Source organism: Thalassophryne amazonica, chromosome 13 (genome assembly GCF_902500255.1).
Source record: "Thalassophryne amazonica chromosome 13, fThaAma1.1, whole genome shotgun sequence".
Taxonomy (NCBI): Eukaryota; Metazoa; Chordata; class Actinopteri; order Batrachoidiformes; family Batrachoididae; genus Thalassophryne; species Thalassophryne amazonica.
Window position 1 is genome coordinate 35,697,197 of NC_047115.1, and position 26,473 is coordinate 35,723,669.

General features: G+C 40.2%; 1 protein-coding gene across 1 annotated transcript; it reads left to right on the forward strand.

Moving 5' to 3' along the window:
* The first annotated feature begins 820 nt into the window (after positions 1–820).
* scdb (stearoyl-CoA desaturase b) lies at positions 821–18,609 on the forward strand. The gene is made up of 6 exons (XM_034184694.1): positions 821–1,139; positions 5,989–6,120; position 7,935; positions 9,794–9,998; positions 15,974–16,206; positions 18,216–18,609. The coding sequence occupies exons 1-6, from the start codon at positions 897–899 to the stop codon at positions 18,413–18,415; spliced, it is 1,014 nt and encodes a 337-aa protein (XP_034040585.1). The 5' UTR covers positions 821–896; the 3' UTR covers positions 18,416–18,609.
* The last annotated feature ends 7,864 nt before the right edge of the window (positions 18,610–26,473 follow it).

A 26,473-nucleotide genomic window follows, 5' to 3' on the forward strand; every position in this document is an offset into this window, starting at 1 on the left:
ATTTACATATAAATGTCATTTCAGCTGCTGCCATTATTGCTCGGGGTTGCCACGGTGGATACAGCCAGATCTGCATTATTTGGCACGTGTTTTATGCCGGATGCCCTTCCTGACGCAACTCCAGTTTCACCTGGAGAAACACACACAGCCGCCGATGTTCTGAAGAGGTCTCCCATCCAAGTACTAACCAAATGCTGCACTGCTTAGCTTCTGGGATCTGATGGATGGGATCAGGCTTACACAGAGCAGACTGGCTGCTCCGAATTTACATATAAATAATGGACAAATTTTATGACGTAAGCTGACAATGAGCTTCCCCTCTTTGAAAGACCAGCAGCCGCCACTGCGATACACCAGAGTTTATCAGCTTCATATGCCCCACTCTTTGCTCACCCCATGTTAATATCTGCAGCCGCCCCTGGTCTGACCTCACTGGCGGACAGCCCTACTGGAACAATCACCAGTTTGTAGTCTGGTTACATCTGAAGGAGATGTGACTCTGAGTCATGTCAGGGCAAGTAACTTGAGGCCAGCGCCTTTGACATAAAAAAAATACATCTGCTGATGATCAAACGACGACTGACTGTCAGGAAGCAGGCGGTTTTTGGGTGAAAGGCGCATCAGCAGACAAGCAGACAGCCAATGGGATCATCACATCCAGATGCATCTTCTCGTCGACCAATTGGTTTTAAATCGACGTTGGATTAAGAAATACAGAATAGAGAGAGAGAGAGAGAGAGAGAGAGAGAGAGAGAGAGAGAGTGAGAGAGAGAGAGAGAGAGGAGAGAGAGAGAGGAGCGCGCACCGCCTGGTAAGCAGCCATTTAAATCAAACACACACGTCTGTCCGTGCACACTTGTCTGATCTCCTCCCTGCTGCAGCTGCAGGATCACAAAATGACCAGAACGGAAACGAGGACGCGCCACGGTGGGAAGCAGCAGAGCGGGGATGCGGCGGCGGCGGCGGCAGAGCCGTGGACGGCCGAGGACGTGTTTGACGACACGTACAGAGAGAAGGACGGCCCCAAGCCTCCGACGGTCCTGGTGTGGAGGAACATCGTGCTGATGTCGCTGCTGCACGTCGGCGCGCTCTACGGACTGATCCTGATCCCGCGCGCCTCCACGCCCACCCTCCTGTGGAGTAAGTGTGTTTACCGTAAACAACGGCTCTGTGCCCGCCGCTGTGCTGATGATGTGCGGCTGTCAGGAGGGTTATGCCTGTGGGAATGATGGCGAATGAGTCACGATGGCCTTTTCACTCAGGTCCATAAGTATTTGGACAGTAGGACAGCCGTTTTTGTTGTTTTTTTTGTAATTCTGCTTCTGCACATCACCCTGAAGGTGAAAGGACACCACCGGGATGTTCTTGCAGTGCAGAGTTTCAGCTTGAATGCAACGGGGGGTTTAAAGCTACAGTGTGCAGAAATTAGGAGTTTATTAGCAGAAATGGAATAGAACATTCACAACCATGTTTACCTGCAAGAAGGAATCCATGTGTTTTCAGAAGGTTAAAATGAGCCCTTTATAGCTACTGTATTTTATGGAGTATAAGTCACACCAGAGTATAAAATGTAACTTTTTCCCCTGTTATTGATGTCTGATTTTTTGTGCATTGTTGTATTATTATTATTATTATTATTATATTTGAACTCCTTCACTTGCCGCAAGTGAAGGAGTTCAACTCATACATATCACTCTAAAAAGTAATTCAGTGGCTTTGTATATATCACAGTAAGAAATAACTATACTGACTTAATAAAATCTATGAAACATTCAATTGGTTGTTTGAGTTGGATATACCAAATTAAATGTCTAAAAATTTAACAGTTAATTTTGTCTTAACGTTACGTTTATTATTTGAGTTTATTTCATTGTATTAAATTATCATTTTCTTAATAAATTATATATTTTTAAATATACTTAATTTGTTTGGTCAATTTCATTCTGAATATTTGAAAAGGACTAATATACTTAATATTTTTTACTTAGATTTACCAAGATCATCAAGTATACTTAAATGATTTCACAGCTTTTTAATTTACTTAATACTTTTAAGTGTAAAAATGTTTTACCAAAGAAACTGAGTAAAGCACAGTAACAGCTTTTAGAGTGCATACATACATATTCATACATACATACATACTATGTATGTATGTATGTATTATTATTCACATTTCTTTTGTTATTGGAGTTTATTTTGTTTAGTGCTTTGATTCACGTGAAAGCCCCTGTTGTTGTTGTTGGGTAGGGGTGGTGGCCAAGCACCTAAGTGTGCTTGTTTCTAGTGCAGAATGTTCCTGGTTCAAGATCACTCCTGCCCATTCTAATGTGTTGTTGCATCAGTAAGGGCATCCAGTGTTAAAAACTTGAGCCAAATCAACAGGTAGATCCACCTTAGATCTGCTATGGCGAAACAAGGCAGAAGCAGGGATTTACTGCTATTATTATTCCTAGCAGAGGTATCCATCTTCACCCGGGTGAAGAGCACACGGGAGTGGGCCTCCTCATGGAGGCCACCATGTTAATACAGTAGCCCAAGAGGGACATACATACACCCTCTTGCACACACTTTCTGCTGTTTGCTCATGCAAGCTAATAAACTTAAGGAATCTTGAAATGGAAAATCATATTCTACCTCTTCTTTTGATTGTTCCCATTAGGGGTCCCCACAGCAGATCAATCGTTTCCATCTGTCACACCAACCACCTGCATGTCCTCCCTCAGCACATCCATAAACCTCCTCTTTGGCCGCCATCTTCTCCTCCTTCCTGGTGGCTCCATCCTCAGCATCCTTCTCCCTATATACCCTGGGTCCCTCCTCTGGATGTCTAATTCATCTCAATCTCACCTCTTTGACTTTGTCTCCAAACTGTCCAACCTGAGATGTCCTTCTGATATGTTCATTCCTAGCCCTGTCCATTCTTGTCACTCCCAAAGAACATTGCAGCATCTTCAGTTCTGCCACCTCCAGCTCTGCCTCCTGTCTTTTTGTTAGTGTCACTGTCTCTAAGCAGTACAACACAGATGGTCTCAATACTGTCTTGTAGATTTTGCTCTTCACTCTTGCAGATATTCTTTGGTCATAAGTCACTCTTGCCATCTTTCTGTACCTCTCTGCCACACTCTCCATTACCGTAATTTCCGGACAATAAGCTACTACTTTATTCGCACGCTTTGAACACTGCAGCTTAAACAATGATGCGGCTAATTTATGTTTTTTTACAGGCTTTCTCATAAGTGGAAATACATCAGTTGATGCTGTCAATTCATTTCCTTAAAGATGCGGTTCTCATGCGGCGTAAATTCACACACAGAGTCAATATAAAGTCTTACCTGTTCGTTTTAGTGGAGAAGAAAAGTCTCTCTCTGGCACTATGTGCCAGAGCTGCACCGTCAGATCAGTCAGCGGAGCTTTCTCTCCAGCCCCCCCACCCCCCCTTCTCCACCAGGTCTCTGTCTTTACGCAACAAGTTGAAAAAGTCACAGCGCCTCATTAACGTCTCATTTACCACAGACTCCAGCCGATCCTGGCTTCACGTGATGAAATACTCAGTTCTCAGTGTGTGGGTTGGATGACGTGCGTGTCAATATTTATGTGTAATACTTCAGGGAAAAAAGCATTTACGGTACATATTTAATTAAAAGTTAAAAATGTTTCTGTCTAACATCTGCTGTGTCAATATCCAACCCAGTCCTCACAGATTGTCGTGATTCCGCAGCACAAAATATACATTAATCTATTGGTTCGTCATATTGTCACGAAAAGTGCAAAATTTTCATCACGGGAGCACAAATTCATTGTAATTCATTCTGTGATGGCTGCACGTCATTAAAAGTGCAGGGTGGTGGTGGTTATGGTTAGGGTTAGGGGAAGGAGTAGGGTTAGTAATAGTGAGTTAAAAAAAACCCCGTCACGAAAATTTGAATCATTTCATGATGGGAGGATGAAAACAACAAAACGTGAGACTAGGCTGAAATCTCATGTTACAACATGGAGACCCGCAGCTTATACACAGTGCGGCCTATTTATGTTCAATTTTTTTTTTCTTTTTAAAATTGTGGGTGCAGCTAATATTCCGGTGCACTCTATAATCCGGAAATTATGGTACTTTGGACAGTTGACCCCAAGTATGTAAACTCATCTACCTTAACTACCTCCACTTCTTGTAACTGCACTCTCATTCACACACATGTACTCAGTCTTCCTCCTACTGACTTTCATTCCCCTTCTCTCCAGAGTGTATCTCCAGGCTAGACTCTACTTGCTCTCTACTCTCAGTACAGATCACAATGTCATCTGAAAACATCATAATGCATTGAGACTCCTGTCTGATCTCATCCGTCAACCTGTCCATCACCAATGCAAACAAGAAAAGAACTCAGAGCTGATCCATGGTGTAATCCCACCTCCACACTGAACGAGGCTGTCACTCCTACTGTGCATGTCACTGCTGTCACAACTATCCTTGTACATGTTGTGCACCACGAGCAAAACACTGCATCTGTAGTGCTCTTTCTCCTCATGAAACCACATTGCTGCTCACAGAGCTTTGATTGTTTTCTAAGCCAAGCTTCTACTACTCTGATCAACTTTATGACTCTGTAGTTACTGCAGCTCTGCACATCATCCTTGTTCTTGAAAATCTGAACTGGCACACTTCTCCACTCCTCATGCATTCTCTCATTTTCCCAAATTTTATTAAGCAATCTTGTTAGAAACTCCTCTGCCATCCTCCCACTGGAATGTCATCTGGACCAACTGCCTTTCCACTCTTCATCCTCTTCATAGCTGCCCTCACTTCATCCTTACTAATCCCTACCACTTCCTGATTTACTCTCTCCACATAATCCAGCCTCATCTCTCTCTCTCTCTCTCTCTCTCTCTCTCCTCTCTCTCTCTCTCCTCTCTCTCTCTCTCTCTCTCTCTCCTCTCTCTCTCTCTCTCCTCTCTCTCTCTCTCTCTTCTCTATTTTATTGTTTATCACAAAAGAAGGCAAGGGAACATGAATTGCAGTTGACAAAGAAGCAAAAATCACAAAGGGAGACAATATCTTCACCTGTGATGGTGAAATGCAATCTTGCAAGGGGTGCACTGATATGATATTTTGAATTGGTATTGGTCTGGTATTGGTTCAAAATTACTCAACTGATTATGGAAGTTTAAAAAACATCAAAATCCATTTCAACCGGATGTCTTCCATTGAACATCTGAGTCATGTGGTCAGTTTCCTTTCATATTTGGTTCAGTCTGAGTTGATGCAATTTTTTTTATGGTTTGGTTAAAGGTGCACTCAGAAAAAAATGTATTCATTGACATTAGTTGTTTTAAGACAGTGGTAAAAAAGTGTTCGACTGTTATGAGCAGATACTGAAGGTTCCATGTATCAGTATTGTATTGAACATGGAAAAAAGAGGTATCAACTTGTCCTTTGACTTATCCATCCACAAATATTTTAATGAATCTGTTTCAAACTTTTTGACAACTTTTTCTGATGGCCATCATGCAAACCTCCAGGAAAGAGGTAATTGGAGCATCTGCCTTTCAGAGTCAGTGTCCAACTGTTCACAGAAGAATTAGAATGTGTGCAGAGACGGGGGGAAAGCATGACTTGAATTCTTTAACAGTGACAACGTTGTTTCCACGTGCTGCATGATTTCGCTCTGTACTTTGCATGCTGAGCTGCATATAATTTCAGCGTGGGAAAGACCAAAGCACAATCACCCTTTCCATAAACATCCCATTGTGCTTGCATGCACCATAACAGAATGCTCTTTGCCCTCAAAAACCTCTGGTTCCAAAATCCCGGGCAGCCTTGGCTGGCTTCACATAGAAACACATTCACAGTTTTGCACAATACTGTGCGATGGCCGACTTGACTGCCCCCGCTGTCCCGACTGGGAGACTGATGGAAAAGATTTAAGTGTGACGAGGCTGACGTGGTGGCCTGTGTTCGTCAATAATGACTGTGCTCTCACTTGTCTGTCTTCCACTGTGGTTTGCTATTTCATCAGCGCTCTTGGCGTGACTGCAGGGTGCACACAGTTGTGGAGCCACAGATCCTACAAAGCATCTTTACCACTGCGAATCTTCCTCGCCATCGGTAACTCCATGGCCTTTCAGGTAAATCAAATGAAGGGGAAAAAAGAAGCTAGATGTGCATAATTATACCAAGAGCCAACAGGCCCTTCAACAATATTAACCCCAAACCCTTTGATATATTTGGGTGTGTTTCTGATAAGATGATCCAATATCATATACCAATAAATGATACACCAATATGATTGGATAAAACACTAAAGAATACGAGGTCTATTAGAAAAGTATCCGACCTTATTATTTTTTCAAAAACCATATGGATTTGAACCCTCGTGCGCATGCGTGAGTTTTTCCACGCCTGTCGGTTGCGTCATTTGCCTGCGAGCAGGCTTTGAGTGAGGAGTGGTCCAGCCCCCTCGGCGGATTTCTGACGCAATCACACGTGATTCAAATCCATATGGTTTTTGAAAAAAATAATAAGGTCGGATACTTTTCTAATAGACCTCGTAAATAGCAGTACACCCTTTTCGCGGACGGGTAATATTTTCATAACACCCGAGTAATCAGCCAATCCAGACAGCGGAGCAGCGCCATGACAAAGAGGCGCGGTCAGAGGAACTGTGAAATACCTGGTGAGTCACTATTAATAATTTCTTACGTGTCCAACCTCGTAGGTTGATCGTTAAAATTAAATTCGTTAGTTCTAAAAGCCATCATAATATTTATTGGAAAACGTTCTTTTTTTTTCTACTAAGATTTGAACTTTGAGTGTTTACACAGGAGAGAAAAGTGAGAAAATGTTCATGCCTGTTTGAGAAAAGTGTATAAAGTGTGTAGTGAGGGGTTTTACAGCCTTAAAACAGCTATAATTGTAAAAAATAATGCTGACTACTTTGCGGATGTCGCCTATCGCGGGTTATTTTTAGAACGTAACTGCTGTGATAAACGAGGGACCATTGTATATGATAAAATTGTTATCAAGTTGTTCAACAATGAATATGGCTTTTTACACCCTTCAGAAAACCATACAACATTTATCATTTATAGGTATATGATAAAATCGTTATCAAGTTGTTTTACCAATGAATATGGCTTTTTACACCGTGAAGAACAACATACACCCTGAGGCCGAAGGGCAATTGGGTGGGCAATTCAAGTAGGTGCAATACAACTCAACTCAACTCAACTCAAGCTTTATTGTCATATGCACAGTAAAGAAACACATTTCCCTTCACAATGAAATTCTTACTTTGCCACCCTACACTGAATGCCAAAAAGAAAGAAAGCAATATCAATAAAATAAATCTAAGTATAAATCTCAGAATAAAACATGTACATGAAAGATAAATAAGCAATGAACATAAACATAATTGTGCGATGCACTACATTTGTTAAATTATAAATCTGTGTAAAATATTCTGTGCAATGGAATAAAATGATCATGATCAGGAAATGTCACTATATCAATAGTGTTTAATGCAATATCAATCAATCAATCAACTTTTTTCTTATATAGCGCCAAATCACAACAAACAGTTGCCCCAAGGCGCAAATTAATGCAAATTAATGCAATTCATAAGATGTTAATTTTTTCATGATGAATTACAACATCACAAAAACCGGAATTGCTTACCTACAAGTGTACTTTTCATAAAATATCTCAAGTTATGTTGTTATTTTATGACACAAGGAAAAAAATTGGAAAATTAAATATTTCATTTCAGAACTACAAGTCTGTTGTATATCTTACCATAAACCGAACTGAGTTGTGGCTGGAAAAAGTGTTTAATGTCTGTGTCTTTTTCTTGAATGTTCTTGCTAGTGCTAGCTTTACTAGCACCCACAGACTGCATATGTGATGTGTTGTACTGCCGCTGTACATTGTCGCGATCCTACAGAGTTAACCATCAGACCGGCTTTTATCCAACTTTCTGTCCTCATTATAAAATCAACATCTCTTGTCGGACATGCTCTTTTTGTTTTTACCTCATCGTTAATGCTATGCTAATATTACTATACCCAATGTCACAGTGGCCTTTCACTCACATTTGAACTTTTACCAGGGTGTGAAATAACCAGTTCTTTACTTTGAAAATGGGCAAGCGACTAGTTTGGAGTACATTTACATCAATTTAAGAGTTGGCTTTTTGATATAATTGTGTCTTCTTACTTTAAAACTAATTTCAGATTTGCATCAGTGAATTGCTACACCTCATTGCCAACACTGGGATGGGCCCAATATTGTTTAAATAGGGTTTGCCATATTTTGCAATCATTATTTCTTAATAAAATAGCAAAATCTGAATACCTATGGAAATCTTAATTTCACCAGAACAAAAGGACTGCAACCGTGACCTTTTTACCATACAGTCTCAAGATTGATTCAGAGGCAGTGCAAAATAGCTTGCATGCTACAAGTTACCTTGTTGCTGCCTGATGATATGACTTGTGAGAGCACTTTAAATTCTAACATCCTCCTCTGTAATTTGACAGCAGAGTAGCAGAAGATTTGAGTGATGGACCAGAGGTCATATCAGTTTTGTTGAGCCATGCAACACACACAGATTCCCATGAACAAATTATGCGTAAAATGAGGGCTGTCCCAGTTTCATAGCTGTCCAGAACACACACACACACACACACACAAAACACACACACACACCACACACACCACACACCACACACACACACACACACACACACACACACACACACACACACACACACACACACAACCACACACACACATCTTGCTTTATAGATATATTTTTGAATCTGGCAATGTAATATGTGTTGTTTCATTTCAAGAGTATAACCTTTATTTTGAGTTTGCCATTAGTGGAAATTGTTCAAAAAACATCCACTAGTTATAACAAATAGTTAATGAGCAATATGGTAGATGAAAAGACGAAAAATGTCATTCATGCATTGCAGAGTGGAAGAAAAAATGGTTCTAACATCTGCTTCAAAATTTAATCGTGGCTTCTCTGACTGTGCCCCATCACCCCACCAGCTTTCGTGAAAATTACTCCATAAATTATGTGAGTGAGCCTAATAAAAAGCACACCAGATGAAAATACTTTTTATGATATTGTTTCATTTGCTATTTCCATTTTATGTTGCCATGACTTTCTACCACAGAGTGTATTCAAAATTACTTGTGGTCAAAGAAAACACGAACCACAGTGATTGCTCACCACATTTAACCATGATCTGATCTAATCACCTGAACCGCAGTGACCTGAAAATGTCCTGCATAGACAGTGGTATGCTCCACGTATAAAAATGACCAAGTTTCCAGATATGTTTGTCACTGCTTGACATTTTTTTTAAATCGAGGTAATAGTACCCATAGGCATAAAGCCAATAAGGGCTATGGAAGTGTGACATTGACCTCAATGACTGTGAACCTCAATCAAGAATGACTGACCTTTGGCTGACCTTGCCAAGAAATTCTGGAATCCACCAAAGTGTAGACCACATTTGGTTCAAAAGGGGTTGAAAATCAAATTTCTTGACATTTGCCAAAGTAAATTCTTTAAGGGCAATTTCAGGGTCAACATTCATTGCCGTACCAAGTTTGTGAGAAATCTACAAAAGGACCTGGGAAGAGAAGTCAACAAGCAGATCAACACGCATGACCTTGCCCTCATGAGTGACCTTTGGTAAATGTAGACATCTGAAACTTCTGTACTTCTCTGTGGTGCCTCATGGAATTCTGTGTCTGTCTCTCTCGCTTTAATAATTGTGTGTGCAGATGACATCTATGAATGGGCTCGGGACCACCGGGTCCACCACAAGGTACGCAGAACTGATGCGGACCCCCACAACGCTACCCGAGGGTTCTTCTTCTCCCACATTGGATGGCTACTGGTTCGCAAGCATCCTGATGTCATTGAAAAAGGACGAAAACTGGAGCTGTCAGACCTGAAGGCAGATAAAGTGGTCATGTTTCAAAGACGGTAAGTTAGCACAATGTTTGGTGATGTTTGTGTTTCTATTCCTGTGCTGTTTAAATTATCTAAAGGAACAGAAGGGTTTTGGGGTTCTCATTATTTGGAGACCTTCACACACAAGCTCTTTATGTAAGTTTATTTAAACAGGGGAAAAAGCTAATCACATGCACTCCTTACTAGGTTTGGTGCAATACCACATTCAATACAATACAGATACTGGGACCTTCAGTACAGTGCATCCAGAAAGTATTCACAGCATTTCACTTTTTCCACATTTTATGTTACAGCCTTATTCCAAAATGGACAGCTCATAATGACAACATGAAAAAGTTATTTGAAATTTTTACAAATTCATTAAAAATAAAAAACTAAGAAATCACATGTACGTAAGTATTCATACCATTTGTTCAATACTTTGTTGATGCAACCGTTAACAGCATTTGCAACCTCAAGTCTTCTTGAATATGATGCCACATGCTTGTTGCACCTATCTTTGGGCAGTTTTGCACATTCCTCTTTGCAGCACCTCTCAAGCTCCATCAGATTGGATGGGGAGCGTCGGTGCACAAACTAGTTTTAGATCTCTCCAGTGATGTTCAATCGGATTTGGGTCTGGGCTCTGGCTGGGCCACTCAGAACATTCACAGAGTTGTCCGGAAGTCTCTCCTTTGATATCTTGGCTGTGTGCTTAGGGTCATTGTCCTGCTGAAAGATGAATCGTCGCCCCAGTCTGAGGTCATGAGCGCTCTGGAGCAGTTTTTCATCCAGGGTGTCTCTGTACATTGCTGCATTCATCTTTCCCTCAATCCTGACTAGTCTCCCAGTTCCTGCCACTGAGAAACATCCCTACAGCATGATACTTTCACCACCATGCTTCACTGTAGGGATGGTGCCTGGTTTCCTCCAAACATGATGCCTGGTATTCACACCAAAGAGTTCAATCTTTGTCTCATCAGACCACAGAATTTTGTTTCTCATCATCTGAGAGTCCTTCAGGTGCCTTTTAGCAAACTCCGGGTGGGCTGCCATGCGCTTTTACTAAGGAGTGGCTTCCATCTGGCCACTCGACCATGCAGGCCTAATTGATGGATTGCTGCAGAGATGGTTGTCATTCTGGAAGGTTCTTCTCTCTCCACAGAGGAATGCTGGAGCTCTGACAGAGTGACCATCGGGTCTTGGTCACCTCCCTGACTAAGGCGCTTCTTCCCTGATCACTCAGTTTAGACAGGCGGCCAGCTCTAGGAAGAATCCTGGTGGATCTGGACTTCTTCCACTTACGGATGATGGAGTACACTGTACTCATTGGGAGTACAGAAATGTTTCTGTACCCTTTGTCAGATGCGTGCCTTGAGACAATCCTGCTTCGGAGGTCTACAGACAGTTCCTTTGATTTCATGCTTGGTTTGTGTTCTGACATACACTAAATGTGTGACCTTATATGTAGACAGGTGTGTGTCTTTCCAAATCATGTCCAATCAACCGAATTTACCCCAGGTGGACTCCAATTAAGCTGTAGAAACATCTCAAGGAGGATCAGTGGGAACAGGATGCACGTGAGCTCAATTTTGAACTTCTTGGCAAAGACTGTGAATACTTATGTACATGTCATTTCTTGGTGTTTCTTAAAAATTTTTAAATAAATTTGTAAAAATCCTATTATGGGGTATTGTGTGTAGAATTTTGAGAGGGAAAATAATTTCATCCATTTTGGAATAAGGCTGTAACATGACCATGTGGGAAAGGTGAAATGCTGTGAATACTTTCTGGATGGACCATATGTGGCGATATGATACCAATGTGATACATTTTTTTTCCCAGCTGTAAAACAACTAATCTGTTAATAAATACATTTGTCTGGATATACTTTGCTGAAATAGCCATAGAACAAAACATCAAGTCCAGCTGTGAAACAACATATTCTTGCTCCCCGATTGGCAGTAGAATATTTGAAGCCTATAAGAACAGACTTCTGGAATGTGAGTAGAGCAACCTGTTGCAATCACTGTTTACAGCTTTATTTTGGAGTAGAGTATAAAAATCTCGGCTTATGTTTCCCATGTGCCTGGTGGAAAACTATAGCTGAAACTTTTCATGTTTTTAAGAAAATCCTCCTCAAAGCTACTTTCATCGTGAAGCTGCTATAGACTGTTCACACAACACACAAAACACTCTCTATGCACCAGTTTCCTCCAACCACAGAAGCCTAAAATTCTGATAGATTCTGTCATGGGTGTCTTGTTGGGCTTCTCTCACCTCATCGTTTTCCATCATGGTCATTCAGTTTCTGAGAACCGTCACACACATTTACCATTAGAGTTCTCATACTTTTTGTATTTCTTAATGCTATTGACATAAATGATCTGTTAATGTATTCATCCTCTGACTTGTCTCAATAAAAGTGGGTTGTAACAGTGATAATTTAATCTTTAAATTTACAATAAACTGCCCCCAATACCAACTTTTTCAGGAATGTGTTTCAGGCCCTTAAATGCAGGAATGGATGTATATTAATGAAATTAAGTTGATTGTGCAAAATATGGAATATATTGGGTTTATACTATCTACAATGAAATGGAAGTCAAAGTAAATGTAAGGATCATTTTTTCTTTCATTTTCCATTTTGTCCCAACTTTATCTGAGTTGGGGTTGTAAAACCACCCAGTTAAAGTTGTAGAATTATCACAGTTATGATTTATGTTGTGAAAGTGTTGATGAAGAGTGATTTTTCCATCTGTCTCAAATTGCACCAGGTGATACAGTCTGGGTCACAGTGGCCATAAAACGCTTAGAAAAGATAAGCGCTGCATTTTGCACCATGGAGCAAATGATAGCGCACCCTCACACTGTCTGCTGGCTGTTCATTTGTCAAAATGTTAGTATTCTGGAACAAGTCTCAGATTATTACCCTGCATAAAACACCCTTCTTTTTCTATATCACCATCCGAGAAGCCGAGCTGGATGATCTATTCATATATTGATCAGCCAAATATTTGTGATTATTTAGTATGAGACTTCATAAGGATCCCTTCCACAATATAGCATGGAATAAGCCGGAATCAGGGTGAATCACTGTGAAACAGCCTTCACGAAACACATCAAGCCGATTGTTGGGAGGGACCACACCAATTGGGCAGGCGTGAACGATCCCGGCGGTGGACAGTTTTGTGCACAAGCGTGCACGAAACCATCACATCGGAACACACTGCGAGCAGCTGGAGTGGTGGAATGACATCCCACAGCTGCTGTGGAAAAAAAAATCATGCTACCCGCGGGATTCCAATCTGCAGTTTACAAAGCTCTGATTGACAGACAGAACTTTACCACTGTGCTACCATCGCTGCCTATAAAAAGTGGTAAAATGCCTGAAATCAACAAGGAGATAAATGTATTTAAAAAAACACACACCATAAAAAACACTGCATTTTATTGAATCCCTCTTATAGAGTGGACAATACAAGTATGATCCTTCTGTTCCTCTGTAGATGACCCATGGTCACAATGTACAGTCATGAAATTACATGAATGAAGCAGTTCATGCACTCTATCATGTCCACATCGGGCCGCACGACAGACACTGCATCATGTGGACAGAGCTCACGTGGGTGACGTGACATTCAGATCATGATCTGATGGTCATTCAGGACCAACCCTTCAGGTGGTTCCGTGGTGTTGTAGATGCGGCAAAGCGCAGCACCAGCAAAGACTTGACTTGACTTGACTGCAGTCTGGATTTTATGCATGTTTTTGTCTTGGCAAACATGTTCATGCATGCAGGTCTTTTAGATTTAGGTCAATTTGTCAAGTGCTAGTTTTGTAAATAAACACAAGTTTGCAAGACCAGACCAGAGGATCCATACTCACGAGCGCCACTAGCTTAGCTTATGGCAAGCTAAAAGTGGACGCTCTCTTTTTGGCCGAACAACTATACAGTTTTTGTATATTCTATGTTAGTACGCGCCCGCAGCCGATGTGTGTGATGAATTCCTGCTCAAAAAGTAGTTCCCAAACAATGCTGTATTTGCAATGACAGTGCGTTTTCATGGGTAACAAAACATAAGGAGTATATTTGGCACAAGAACTTGTGTATCTCATGTGTTTTTGCACCTAAATGATCATAATATATATTATGATATATATATATATATATATATATATATATAATTTTATATTATATTATATTATTATAATAATATACTCGCACTCATCCAGCAACATCTTCACATGTCGGCAAATTCAGCGTTGGGTCAGGCAAAAGTAGTCCAGTGAGCAATCCCACAATGCCAAAATAGCAGAGATGTCGTTCCAACGACAGCGGCACGCTGAGCAGGGTGCAGAGGATCCTCAACTTGATTTCCTGGTCAGACAGGAAAATAGCAAAGGTCCCTTGGGCAAGACCCTTAATCTCCAATTTCCTCCTAGTGTGCAGTTGAGCACCTTGCTTGCCAGCACACTGACATCCATGTGTGTGTGTGTGTGTGTGAATGAATGGGTGAATGTGAGGCATCAGTGTAAAGCATTTTGAGCTTCTGATTCAGATGGAAAAGCGCTATATAGGTATATACAGGGCCAGAGATGTAAAACTTCTTTTGATTAACTCACTATTTGCCATTACATAATGTATTCAAGATTCAAGATTCAAGAGTTTTATTGTCATATGTACAGCAGAAACAGGCAGTTACATTATACAATGAAATTCTTACTTTGCTATTGCTAATGTATTGATGATATACATCATTAAAATACATGAAATTATGTCACTATCAGGGGTGTGTTGATCCAACATTTCAGACTGGTATGCTGTTAGCAATAAGCAAGGTTGGGTAGGATTACTTTGAAAGAATACATGTGGATTACATGTACGTATGTACATACATTTGGATTACTTGTAATCTGATTACTTTTGGATTACATTTCAAAGTAATCCTACCCAACCTTGGCCATAAGATATCAGATATTGGAAATTTAAAAAAAGAAATCCAAACTCCCAGTCGGGTCTTCTGTTGAACATCTGAGGGATGTTGTGGGCTGTGTATGTTCACCTTTAAGGGAGTAGAATATTTGTTTCATAGTATGAATTGATGTCTTGTTAGATGGCTAGGCTACTCAAGTACATCCAGACGAATGTATTTATTAACATTAGCAGAGCCTTCAGCTTTCAGGCTCCTCTCCTGTGGAACCAGCTCCCAATTCAGATCAGGGAGACAGATACCCTCTCTACTTTTAAGATTAGGCTTAAAACTTTCCTTTTCGCTAAGGCTTATAGTTAGGGCTGGATCGGGTGACCCTGGACCATCCCTTGGTTATGTTGCTTTAGACGTAGACTGTGGGGGGGTTCCCATGATGCACTGTTTCTTTCTCTTTTTGCTCCGTATGCATCACTCTGCATTTAATCATTAGTGATCGATCTCTGCCCCCCTTCTCGGCATGTCTTTGTCCTGGTTCTCTCCCTCAGCCCCAACCAGTCTCAGCAGAAGACTGCCCCTCCCTGAGCCTGGTTCTGCTGGAGGTTTCTTCCTGTTAAAAGGGAGTTTTTCCTTCCCACTGTGGCCAAGTGCTTGCTCATAGGGGGTCGTTTTGACCGTTGGGGTTTTTCATAATTATTGTATGGCCTTGCCTTGCAATATGGAGCGCCTTGGGGCAACTGTTTGTTGTGATTTGGCGCTATATAAGAAAAAAGTTGATTGATTGATTGATTGATTGATTGATTGATTGATTAACAGATTAGTTGTTTAAGGACAGGTAAAATTGTATTGAATTGGTGTCAACAGATATTGAAGTTTACAATATCCCTAATATCCCTAATTATTCTCAAAATACATTTCCTGGATACCTGTAACCAATAGCACCAGATTAACAATGCCTAGATTATTGATCTCATAACTACCACTCTTTCTATGTCTTGAAATAAGTATTCTACACTTACAGTGCAGTGTTATCTGTGCATGAATGTGTCAGTTGTAATGTTTTTTTTTAATTTTCAGGCATTATAAGTTGTCTGTGGTGATTCTTTGCTTCCTGGTGCCCACGCTGGTTCCCTGGTTCCTGTGGGGGGAATCCTTGGTAGTGGGATATTTCCTGCCTGGCCTTCTGAGGTACACTGTGGTGCTTAATGCCGCCTGGCTTGTGAACAGCGCCGCACACATGTGGGGCAACCGCCCATATGACGTGACCATTAACCCAAGAGAAAACCCGCTGGTCGCTATCAGTGCCATAGGTAAGAAAACGCCATTACAGCCGTAAAATGAGTTATGTTTGAAATAATGCAGTTTTTCCCTAACATTTACATGATTTATTTTGTGTAATTTATTGCCATTTTAAGGGTTTTTTACTGAATAGTTGACATGTTACTATGTATGGCGAGTCTGTTGATGTTGGATTAGTCTGACATTGGTATCAAGGTCATGTTTGCTCATCCAGTGACTCATGTTTATTTTTCTCAGGCTTGCCAGGTATTGTCTGTAATAGTATTTGCAACATATTGAAACTTTAATTTTAACTGGTTTGCACCAGCAGGAATGTGAGGGTACAAACATGAGTGAACATTGATCATCTGTAAAAATTTTGTAATATAAGTTTAGGTTGTACACTAAAGGCGGTGTAGTGGGTGAATTTTTACTGAATCTACACTCTCAGCTGTATTTCCATGCAAGGTTAATATTATCCATGTCTTGTTTACACAAGCCTGCAAAAAATGGCAAAAACATTGAGGAAAGCAGGAATGAACCTACAATTAGCAGTAAGGCTTCACTTGTGACTTGACAGGCCTGTCTGGCTTTATTACCCTAGGCCATCAAATATGGCCATCGGGTATTGCGAAGACTTTGCGTCTGTCTATCTGTCTGTCCATCCTGCCTGTGCTCAGCATAAGTCCAATCCAGTGGTGGGCACAGTTCCGCTAACCGCTAATTATTGAAGCTAACGTTTTCATTAGCAGATTAGCTTTCTAGATAACTTTGAAAACCATCTGTGGACCAATTAGCTTCCAATAAATTTAGTTCTGATGACTTTTAGACCGCTAACATATTTTTGCAGGCATAGTAAATAAAACTTAACAGTTGAAAACATTTGTAAAGTCTGAAATAAAAGATTTTAGTGCCTACAAACCTGATACATGTTTTGTAGCAGACAGGCAGCCATAAATGGTAGAGCTCTATCCTGTGCAGGCAGAAGACAGCTGACGACCAGAAAGAAAGAAAGAGGGAGGACAAAAAAAGAACATTTATCATCACACCATACAGACCTGCCGGCATATCCACTGGAGTCATGCACAGGCAGACAGTTTTGAGTTATGGTTATAATTTTGACAGCCAATCAGAGTAGAGCTGCACTGTGACGTCACTGGCTGGTCTTTCCAAAATGGCTTTGTTTTGTGTTTATGTGCATGTTTCTCGTAAAAGCTAGCAAGAAATAAACACTTCTAAAACTGAAAATGCTGTATTTGGAACCTAATAACACCTCTGAACTTATTTACAAGACATTGTGCAGGCGTTAGCATGGTGACATCACAGGCTGGTAGCTACCTGCAAAATTTTGTTTTGTTTGTGTGTAAATATATCCTCTTTGTCCTATATTATGTAAAAGTTAGCAAGAAATAAATACTTCTAAAACTGAAACCTCTGTTTTTGTAACCTCATATCACCTCTGGAGTTATTTACAAGCCATTTTGCAGATGTTAGCATGCATGCTAACTTCCACTAACTTTCTGTGGAGTTAAACTTGTCTCATTAATACCTGCAAAGGCACAGAGGGTGATCTACAAATATTTTTTGATTTGCACAAGTTCCGCTCTTAAATGTAAACATTGTTTTTGACTGATTGATTGATTGATCGAGGGGCTTTATTGAAAATGTACAAATTGTATGTAAGACAGTAGAATCTTAATAATTAGTTAAACAACTGCAAATTATAAAGAACACAATGCTCATACGGCCGAGGGTATTTTAGCATTATGTTATATTTTTATGTTATGGTCATTGTGCATGTCAACAGATGCCAACATGGCCAAGGAATTTGATTTTCAACCTGATTTGGACTGAATGTGCCACACACTTAGGGGGGTTCCAGAATTGCTCTGGCACAGTCAGCCAGAGGTCAGTCCTTTGGTTGAAGCTCAACAAACGTCAGAGTGCTGTAGCCCTTACTGCCTCCATGCCTGCAGGTTCTGTTACCTATCAACTGTAAGAAACACACCATTAAAATATTTTTTTTTCTTTTGGTTTTCAGGGGAAGGCTTCCACAATTTCCATCACACATTCCCCTTTGACTATTCCACCAGCGAGTTTGGCTGCAAACTCAATCTGACCACTGCTTTTATTGACCTCATGTGCCGCCTGGGTTTCGCCAAGGACTGCAGAAGAGTCTCAAAGGAAATGGTTGTTGCTCGCAAGCAGCGGACTGGGGATGGCAGTAGCAATAGTGGATGAATCTCACACACTACAAACTATATTTGATGCCAACCTGTTTGAACCAAGGCACAGCGTAGCAACACTGATAGGAGCATTTCAATGAGGCAGATGACTACTATGTTTATAATCAACTTAAACCTTCTTAAACCGTGAAATTTGTGGGCCTCTTCCAGTTTAGCAATGTCCACACACACACACACACACACACACACACACACACCACACACACACACACACCACACACACACACACACACACACACACACACACACCACACACACACCCACACCACACACACACACACACACACACACACACACACACACACACACACGCACAATAAGCCACAGCCTGTAATTTGGCTTATTGTTCAGAACATGTTCCAAAAATCAAACGTGGAGAATGCCAAAATATTAATTTGTCACTTTTTGTAGCCTCACTTCCTTTGCACGATCAAAATGCATCGGTGTGAGCTATCAAAGCTCTGATTCCAGAAAAATCGAACTCTTATCTATTCATGTGCTATTTATAGATCATCCATTGGCACTTTGAAAGCCAGATTTTGAAACTCTTACCAGTGAGGTTTCTCTCTTCAGGCAAGATTTGCTAATGTCTGTTTATTTCAGACCTTTTTCTCGAATGCATTTCAATCGTGCTTTGTTTCAATCCATAGGGAGTGGAATTTACTATTGATATTTGTTGAGCTTTTGATAGATACGATTTTCGTTCTTTGTGCTAAGTCAGCAGCTGTGTACAAGTCCAACAGCTCAGGCAAACCACAAATGAATTATTGGCATTTGCCATAGTAGAAAAACCCTGTTCTGTAGTGTGGTGATACGAATAGTCACCACCTGACCTACTATAGAAAACACTGGGGTCAGTGCAGTTCACGGGCTAGATGTATAAACTGTGTGTGCATTTAAAAAAAAAACCTGTGAACACCATTTCCAACAGAGAAACAGATTTTTCTAACAAACAATACATGTGGAACGAAAATGCGTGTAGGTCATGTATCCTATCTGACCACATGTACACATGGTTTCTAGCACAATCTGAGTGGAACCTAAGTGAGACAACACTCTTATTTTAGTCTGTAAGCCAATTTCATGCATTATGCATGACTGGTTACACACTACAAAACTCAGTTGTTCCACAGAATATGGAAATTAAATACATTTTACTGTGTTTTCAACTTAAATCCATGAAATAACTGTTTTAAAGATACACATTTTCCCCACCCTGCAAGCTAAAATAGGTCATCAGCTGTCTAAAAGCAGATATTAAAATTTGCAGCAGTCATTAAGGTTATGAACCCCAAAAACTGGGGAAAAAACAGATTTTTAATCATCTAAGAGACTAGCAGTTTTTGAGACTGTAGCTTTAAATAGAAAGAAGCTTCTGTTTTGACACAACCACCATCTCCTTAAAAGAGGGGGCCTCTCTTTCTTTCTCCCAGAGACCACTGAGCCATTGGTCGCTGCGACCACTAGACTCCATCTGTATGTGGTTTCTGAACTGCAACATTTCTGTCTCTGCATGTTTGACAGTTCTTGTTGTGCTTTTATTTATGTTATTTTGCTTTTGTTAGTATAGCCAAACCAGATGGTCACCCCACTAAGTCTGGTCTGCTTGAGGTTTCTTCTTGTAATCAAAACAACTGAGGAGTTTTTCTTTACCGCTGTTATCAGTGTGCTTATCCGGGAGGTAGGGGGTGGTGGTGTTAGGTGAGGCCTTACTCATGTGGTGCCTTGGGGTGACTTGTGTTATGATTTGGCACTGTATAAAAAAAATAGAAATTAAATTGCTTGAGCATCAGGGCATGTCCAACGGTAAGCAGAATAGCTCATTGGATGTGTCTCACAGAAAAAGCAGGAGTCCAGATATGGACGTCTGAGACATAGAGGTGTGCATCCAGCCTTAATAGAGAAGTTCTACATGCGCAGCTGTGGAATTATGGGACATATAGGGAGGTTTAACGTGAAACACCAAACAAATGTATCTATAAAAAGGTAGATTGAAGCAGATTTTGTCACAGTTTGACCCTTTAATGTTTGCTATTATGGGGAAGTACTTTGCAGCCTTTAATATGACTGCTAATAAACACGTTGTATGATGACTGATCAACGGGTGGTACCGTGCATCTGGAAGTATTTATAGTGCTTCACTTTTGCCACATTTTGTCATGTTACAGCATTATTCCAAAATGGATGAAATTCATTTTTTCCTCAAAATGCTACACACAATACCCCATAATGACTGTGAAAAAAAGTTTTTTGAGATTTTTGCAAATTTATTAAAAATAAAAAACTAAGAAATCACATATGCATAAGTATTCACAGCCTTTGCCATGAAGTTCAAACCTGAACTCAAGTGCATCCTGTTTCCACTGATCATCCTTGAGATGTTTCTACAGCTTAACTGGAATCCACCTGTCGTAAATTCACACATTGGAAAGGCACACACCTGTCCACAGCACAAACCAAGCATGAAGTCAAAGGAATTGTCTGTAGACCTCTGAGACAGGATTGTCTCGAGGCACAAATATGGGGAAGGGTACAGAAGCATTTCTGCTTTGAAGGTCCCAATGAGCACAGTGGTCTCTTTATTTTGGAAATGGAAAAAGTTTGGATTCATCTGGACTCTTTCTAGAGCTGGCCACCCATCGAAACTGAGCGATTGGGGAGAAGGGCCTTAGTCAGGGAGGTGACCAAGAACCTGATGGTCACTCTGATACAGCTCCAGCATTCCTCTGTGGACAAAGGAGAACCTTCCAGAATGACAACCATCTCTGCAGCAATCCACCAATCAGGCCTGTATAGTAGAGTGACCAGACAGAAGCCACTCCTTAGTAAAGGGCACATGGCAGCCTGCCTGGAGTTTTCCAAAAGGCACCTGAAGGACTCTCAGACCACGAGAAACAAAATTCTCTTGTTTGATGAGTCAAAGATTGAACTCTTTGGTGTGAAGGCCAGGCATCATATTTGGAGGAAACCAGGCACCATCCCTACAGTGAAGCATAGTGGTGGCAGCATCATGCTGTGGTGATGTTTTTCAGCAGCAGAAACTGTGAGACTAGTCAGGATTGAGGGAAAGATGAATGCAGCAATGTACAGTGATCTCCTTGATGAAAACCTGCTCCAGCATGCTCTTGACCTCAGACTGGGGCGACGGTTCATCTTTCACCAGGACAATGACCCTAAACACACGGTGTGATTTCTTAGTTTTTATTATTAATGTTTGAAAATATGTTGTCATTATGGGGTGTTGTGAGAAGAATTTTGAGGGCAAAAAAATTTTTTTTTACTCCATTTTGGAATAAGGCTGTAACACAACAAATTCAGACTACTTTCCAGGTGTGTTGTAGATAGGTGACTACAGATGCTATCAAAAAATGCATTTTGGACAAAGCGACTGATCACTGTTCTGGTGATGGCTGACCTAGAAATGGTAGTTCACAGGCACCTTTATGATTGATTGATTGATTATTTGATTAGTAACTGCAGCTGTGCGTAACGATCACAGCTTTGGTGCTGTTGAAGAAATGTCAAATTCAGCAGTTAACTTCTTCTGTTTGTTCATTTCACTTAGAAAACAGTAAAGATTATAGATCTTTTCTATATCCAACTGATTAAGGAGAAGCGTTGGTATAATAACATGTAAAACTGAACCAGGTGTAGAAAAAGAGCATATGCACAAATTCTGGGAGTTGTATCAATCTGGCCCCAAACATATTATACTTACACACAAACTGTCTCCTGGAAAAGGCGGCTTTGAAGAAAAAACATCTTATGAAGCTGAAGTCCAGGAGGTATTTCTTTGTAAAACAGCACATACCTGCCTTGCACTTCGATGTAACACCTCTGCACCAAAACAGAGTCCTCCTTAGACTGGAAAGATAAAATTGTTTGTTTAAAAATTAATATTTTGTTTAAAATGTTTAAATTTTTTTCTCTCACTTCCATGTCCTTCAGATTAGAGTGTGGGGAATGTTGTGCTGCCTAATTATGAAGATATTTGCAAGAATTCATGCCAAAATGCCTTATGAAGGTAACATATTTTCCACTTGCACACGTGTTTGAGGAAAAAAAAAATGCAAATCAGGGGAATAAATTAGGCCTTAAATTAGGTAATTGCCCCTATGGGTTTAAAGAATGCTGGAAAACAGAACCTTATTTGTCATGAGACAAAGGGACAAGTGGTTACCAATTGTCGTGGTTTTTACAGATCGTAAAAAATGTGGTAGTTGAATTACATTTTTCACAAGTAATGTCCTGGAAAACAAGATAACTACGTAATGGCTTCTTTTGCAGTGTAATTGTGTTTTACAGTGTTTTGCTTCTTCAAGTCTGAATGACTTAAAATGGCCTGTTTCTTTTCAGGAATGTTTTTTTTTTTTGCCCATTGTTGTAAAGAAACCAAACTTTCTACTTGTGATGATGTTTGTTTGCTGTTTCAGTTGGAATATTGTAAGATTTCTTATTGGTAAACTGAATAAAAAATGATGATCATATTTATGTAATATTCTATGTTTAACAGTAAATTATTATTATTATTATTACAGCATAAAATAAAAATAAATTGTGGTTTGAATGTAAGCATTGTTTTGTGAACACCGTGTGGATCTCATCATCATATTATACACACATGCCATAGCAACAGTGTGGTGACATGCATATAGTCACAAACTCTGGGATCTTGGATGAAACTTTGCATCACGTTCTCGTTAATGGAAGCCTTGTTTCCTGTCTGTGCATCTCCCTCTGCTCTTCATCGTGCCTTAGTTGCTCATTGCACTTATTTTTGAATATGTAAGATCACAACAACTGTGACATCACCAAGCCACAGAGGAATTCCTGGAAGGATGCTCTCTACTAAATATTTCAAGCTATTCTTTTCTTACTAGTCTTTACCTCAAGGGGACAAAGGTAATTGGGGTGGAACAAATGCTGTTATTTTCCTCACCGAGATCAAACCTGCAACCTTTTGATCCCATAGTTGGGTGATTCTTAGACTACGGGCACTTATGTCCTTTGATCATATTGTATGAAAAACAGAAAAAAGGGGAAATTTCACACTTTTATAGTTATCGTTACAATGAACGTGTGTTAAGAAATTTGTTCTAGTAGTCTATGATGACTTTTCACCTTTTATCAGCATCATATATGCAAATCTCTGAATAAAATATCAGTAAAATAATCAAAACATAATTGGGGTATTCAATGTTATACAACTGTTGTGATTTTTTAAAACAAAATGTAGTTGTCCCACACTATTGCCGTAATTTCCACCACAACACTGTAATGTCCCTTTAAACAGTTTGTATGAAAGATTGTTTGGGTAGTTTCTATGGAGATAAACAGTGACATCAGAGCACATGTATATAGTGCCAAATCACAACAAACAGTTGCCCCAAGGCGCTTTATATTGTAAGGCAATGGTGTGGTGGAAATTACATTTACAAGGCCAATAGTGCCCGTAGTTAAAGAATCACCCAGTTGCTTCTTTGACCTTTTGGCCAACACTTTTGGTTTGTCCCTTCATATGTTGCTGAGTTAAAAACGGGTTCTTTGTGTTTTTTCTGTGTCCTGGTGTAATTTTCATTTCTAAATGATATTCACCAAGAAGACCAGACAAATACAGTCCTGGTCAGAATTGTTGGCACCAGTGAATTTTGTTTAGTGTTTAAATGAAAGGCATCAGAGGGGCAGTGCATACTCTTCAGGTGTGCATAATTTGATGACATTTTACTGACATCATCGTGACACTCGTAATACTACATAACAGCAAATGTTTTACTGATTGATTAAAAGCTTTGCTGTCTCTTGACATCCTGGAAAATATCTTATTTTTATACAATTTTGACATCATTTCCTGATGTCTTTGTGATGTTATTATGATCAATCAATCAATCAATCAACATTTATTTATAAAGCGCTTTACAGCACCGACTGGTGTCCAAAGTGCTTAACATTAAAAACACAAATTTACAAAATAAAACACATATAAAATAAAATTTTAAAACAACACATAAAAAAAGAACATAAAAATAACAGAACATGTCACCTCCCCACTAAGTGTTAAAAGCCAGTTTAAAATAAATAAGTCTTTAACTTAGATTTAAAAGTGCTAGGTCAGGAATAGTACGTAACTCAAGAGGTAGCTCATTCCACAGTCTGGGGCCAGCTACCGCGAAAGCATGATCACCCCAGCGTTTATATCTTGACCTTGGAACATCTAAGTAAAGCTGGCCAGACGCCCTTAAGGTCCTACTGTAGGTGCGCAAAGTTAAAATTTCAGACAAGTAGGGAGGTGCAAGGCCATAAATAGCTTTAAAAACAAACATTAAAATTTTAAAATCAGTTCTAAAACGAACTGGAAGCCAGTGGAGTGAGTATAGGATGGGCGCAATATGCTCACGTCTAGAAGTGTTTGTCAAAAGACGAGCAGCAGCATTCTGCACCAACTGGAGACGCGCAAGAGACGACTGATTAATGCCCGCATAAAGTGCATTACAATAATCAAGTCTGGAGCTGATTAAAGCATGAATGGCCGTCTCAAGATCACGTCTACTGAGAAAGTGCTTTATTTTAGCCAAGAGGCGAAGTTGGAAAAAACTAGCTTTGACAACAGAATTTATCTGTTGATCAAACCTCAAACAGCTGTCAAATATCACTCCCAAATTCTTGACAGCTGGTTTTACATAGTTAGCCAAAGCACCAAAATTTGGTGTTACCCACATTTGGTATGCCAGTGCGCTCAAACACCATGATCTCAGTTTTACCATCATTCAGGTAAAGGAAGTTTCGGGACAGCCACTGCTTTACATCATGAATACGATTAAATAATGATGACAAAGCATCACTCCCATTAGTCCTCACAGGCAGATAGATTTGCAGATCATCTGCATAACAATGAAAGGACAATTGTGCTGGGTTATAATTGACCCCAATGGCAGAATGTACAAAGAAAATAGAATCGGCCCAAGGACAGATCCCTGCGGCACTCCAGCACAGAGGACAGTTGATGAGGAAAGGTCCCCAATCATGACAGAAAAGCTCCTTTCAGCCAAATATGATCTAAACCACTCAAGTGCAGTACCATGAATGCCAATAAAATGTTCCAACCGGGAAACAAGTACTGTGTGATCCACAGTATCAAAGGCTGCTGTGAGGTCCAACAGAACCAGCACAGCAGGATTCCCTGCATCCACCGACAGAGTAATATCATTATGAACTTTTAAAAGTGCTGACTCAGTGCTGTGTCGCGATCTAAACCCAGACTGGAATTTTTCAAGGATGAGATTGTCTTCTAAAAATGATTGTAACTGTAAAAAGACAACCTTTTCTAAAACCTTAGATAGAAATGGCAGATGAGAGACAGGTCTAAAATTGGATAAAACTGATGAGTCCGGGTGAGGTTTTTTAAGAAGAGGTCGAACCACAGCATGTTTAAAAGCACCCTGATCTAAGACAAGCATTGATAAAAGTTAGGAGACCCGCCCCAACAGTATTAAAAACCTCCTTCAGCACCTTAGCTGGAACAACATCAAAAGGACAACTTGTAGATTTTATGTGTTTTACAACATCAGCGAGAGATGCAAAAGAAATGGGTTCAAACTGTTCGAGCACAGCAGAATGTGCACGAGGAGCAGACAACTCAACATTACAGTTCTGATCAGCGTTCTGTCTGACTGATGAAACCTTATCAATAAAAAACTGAAGAAACTCCTCACAGGTTGTGGTTGTAGCGTCCATCAAAACAGAGGTGTGTGGATTTACAACTGAGTTTATAGTCTGAAATAACACACTGGGACGATGACAACTGCTCGAAATAATATGAGACAGATATTGTGCTTTTGCCTCCTTCACAGCCTTCTGATAGTCAGTTAGACTGTCCCTCAGAAAACCCAGAGACACCTGTAGTTTGTCCTTTTTCCATTTTCCTCTCCGCCCGTCTGCAGCGTTGCCTGAGGGCACGGGTCGTGGCATTTAACCAGCGGTCGGATTTTGATTTCCTGGATTTGCAGCGCATCGGTGCAACAGAGTCCAAAATGACTGTGCATGTGGAGTGGAAAGA

Bases quoted from the DNA above. Each gene is read 5' to 3' on its own strand.
- scdb (XM_034184694.1), top strand. From the start codon at position 897: ATGACCAGAACGGAAACGAGGACGCGCCACGGTGGGAAGCAGCAGAGC. The intron at 9,999-15,973 runs GTAAGTTAGCAC...TTTAATTTTCAG, and splicing joins GTGGTCATGTTTCAAAGACG to GCATTATAAGTTGTCTGTGG. The intron at 16,207-18,215 runs GTAAGAAAACGC...TTTGGTTTTCAG, and splicing joins GGTCGCTATCAGTGCCATAG to GGGAAGGCTTCCACAATTTC.